Genomic DNA, 2,219 nt, shown 5'->3' on the forward strand with positions numbered 1-2,219 from the left:
TTGCCCCTTCCCAAAATTACTTCAATGGAAGGTTTCCAGATGGATATGCGGAGCAAATCCATCTGGCGGAGTCAGGTTATACTGCAGGTAGGCACCTCAGAAAAGCAGCTGCTCTGTAGCAGTGGCCCTCCTCAACAAAAAGCCATTTACAATCCTTCCATCACCTCTACATGGTGTTTAATTGGTTTTACAAGTGTGGAGAGCACTTAATTATTAACACAAACGGTTTTCTTTGTTTAGCAAAAAGTGAGTAGGAGGTACAATGCTTTACAAATCATAAACACTTACCAGGTTTTCATCTAAGTGTGTTCTCTTCCCTACAAAGAGCAAAGGGAAGGAAACACTTTAGTGTCCACATTATAAACAGATCTGTTGTTTTAGATGCGTTTTCCCACCTTTAATCCTTCTCCTTTTGATCAGAAGCCAAGCAGCAAACAGGCAAGCCACCAAACTGACACCTACAACGAGGAACGACCACCACCATGCATCTAAAAATAGCAGAAATGTTTGGTTTTAGCTTATTGTTTAAAATGAAGGTACATAAAAGAGGTTTTAAAAGTTATCTCACGCTACAATCTGATTTATAATTTTACAAATAAAAGATACATCAGTTCTGTATCTGTGATAAAAAAAAAAAAAACACCAAAGCCAAAAGAAACATTGATGCACAGAAAATCTTTCCACACTCACTAGATTTTTCTTTTCCGTTGTCTTCCGATTGTTGATTTACTCTTCCTATTATCATGAATTTCATGTCAAATAAAAAAAAATGTAAAAAATCAAAACGTTGGGCTAATTTATCTGTTTACATAATAAAACAGAGATTTTCCCACATGGTAGTTTTTCTTACCTGAGCTTCGAGATCCAAAGACAAACATCTGCTTTCTTTTGGCTCCAGCTTCTGTTACTTCACATTGCAGTGAATTATAATAGCCCGGCTCATAAACGTAATGAGAAGTCTGAAAAGTGACTTTGGCAGCACAGTTTGACTCTTCTGTCTCCAGAGCTTTGTTATCTTTATCAATATCTTGACCCCTTAAAAGCCATTTTAAACTGTAACTACATGGATCATTGGAAAGCACAGAGCAGCTTAGCGTCACCTCATCATCGTCCTCCTCTGCAGTTACTGTTGAAGGAGCAAACAAAGTCCTGAGGTTAACTGATGTTTAAACATTGGTGGAGCTCAGAATATGTATATACATACATACATATATATATATATGTATACACTCTGAATCTATACTCACAGTTAACGAGAGATAAAAAGGCAGAGTATGTAGTCTCCTTCCCTGTTTGGTTGAAAACTTGTTGGCAGTGATACGTTCCAACATCTGCAGCTGTGACCCTCTGAATGATCAGAGAGCAGTTTGCTGAGACATGCAGTCTATCTCCTCTAGCTCTGGAAGCCTGAGTTTTATTAGTTCGACCGAATTTAACCAAATCTATGGCCGTTTTCTGAGCGGGTTTACTGAACAACCAGTTGGTTCGTATGCAGTTATTCTGATCAATCATGTTTTTACAGGACAGCCTGGCTTCATCTCCTCCTCTCACTAAGACGGATTGAAAACTTTGTGTTGTTGCTGCAGAGAAAAGCAAGAAAAGGGAAGAAGCTGAAAGTAAAATATCTGTTAGCCTAACAAGAAGGAAATTCCCTTCATTCAGACAGAAACTAAAAGCATAAAGTAGTCAGACGCCTCCTCACCTTTTACCTGCAGCACCAGAATCAGACCTAGAGACAAGCTGAGTGATCTGAATCCAGACATTCTGTTTCTCGAATGTTTTCTTTCTCCTCTTTGTGTGATCTGTCAGCAAACCGTAGCAACATCTGCACAGTGTGCACTTCCTGAGTTTATAAATAATTTCCTTTTTACTCACAGTTCCTCTTTTGTCATTTCAACTAATCTCATCTGACAATGCGTCAGAGTTTTCTCACTCTGGTATACATTTAACACTGATATATGAAAAGTTGACTTGCTGCAGGACCAGACCAGCACCTCTCTCATCTTAGGTGTTTGATTCTTCAATTACAGTGTGTCTTTGAGCTCTTTGAACTTATTACTCTTGTAGTGGCGATTGTTTGTCAAACCAAACACCCAATAAAGTTCTAATAAGGCACTGGGGTCACGTTTTCTTGATGCAGGCAAAAGAAGTTAAAGTCCAAACTTGTAGATTTTCAGTTGATTTATTTCCTATATTTTGCAACATTGCAGAGTTCAAAC

At 38.4% G+C, this 2,219-nt stretch overlaps 1 protein-coding gene across 1 annotated transcript in view; it reads right to left on the reverse strand.

Annotated features, from left to right (window-relative positions):
• LOC107103599 overlaps positions 1-1,574 on the reverse strand; it is a 3,990-nt gene extending 2,416 nt beyond the window's left edge. Inside the window, exons 1-5 of the mRNA XM_015403370.1 lie at positions 1,248-1,574; positions 851-1,126; positions 691-735; positions 396-488; positions 289-317 (exon numbers count right to left, since the gene is read on the reverse strand). Of these exons, the coding sequence (XP_015258856.1) occupies positions 289-317; positions 396-488; positions 691-735; positions 851-1,126; positions 1,248-1,512 (708 nt within the window). The 5' untranslated portion in view covers positions 1,513-1,574. The remainder of the gene's footprint in view (positions 1-288; positions 318-395; positions 489-690; positions 736-850; positions 1,127-1,247) is intronic.
• Positions 1,575-2,219: the final 645 nt, after the last annotated feature.

This window comes from Cyprinodon variegatus, unplaced genomic scaffold (assembly GCF_000732505.1).
Source record: "Cyprinodon variegatus isolate N-32 unplaced genomic scaffold, C_variegatus-1.0 Scaffold1485, whole genome shotgun sequence".
NCBI classification, from domain to species: Eukaryota; Metazoa; Chordata; class Actinopteri; order Cyprinodontiformes; family Cyprinodontidae; genus Cyprinodon; species Cyprinodon variegatus.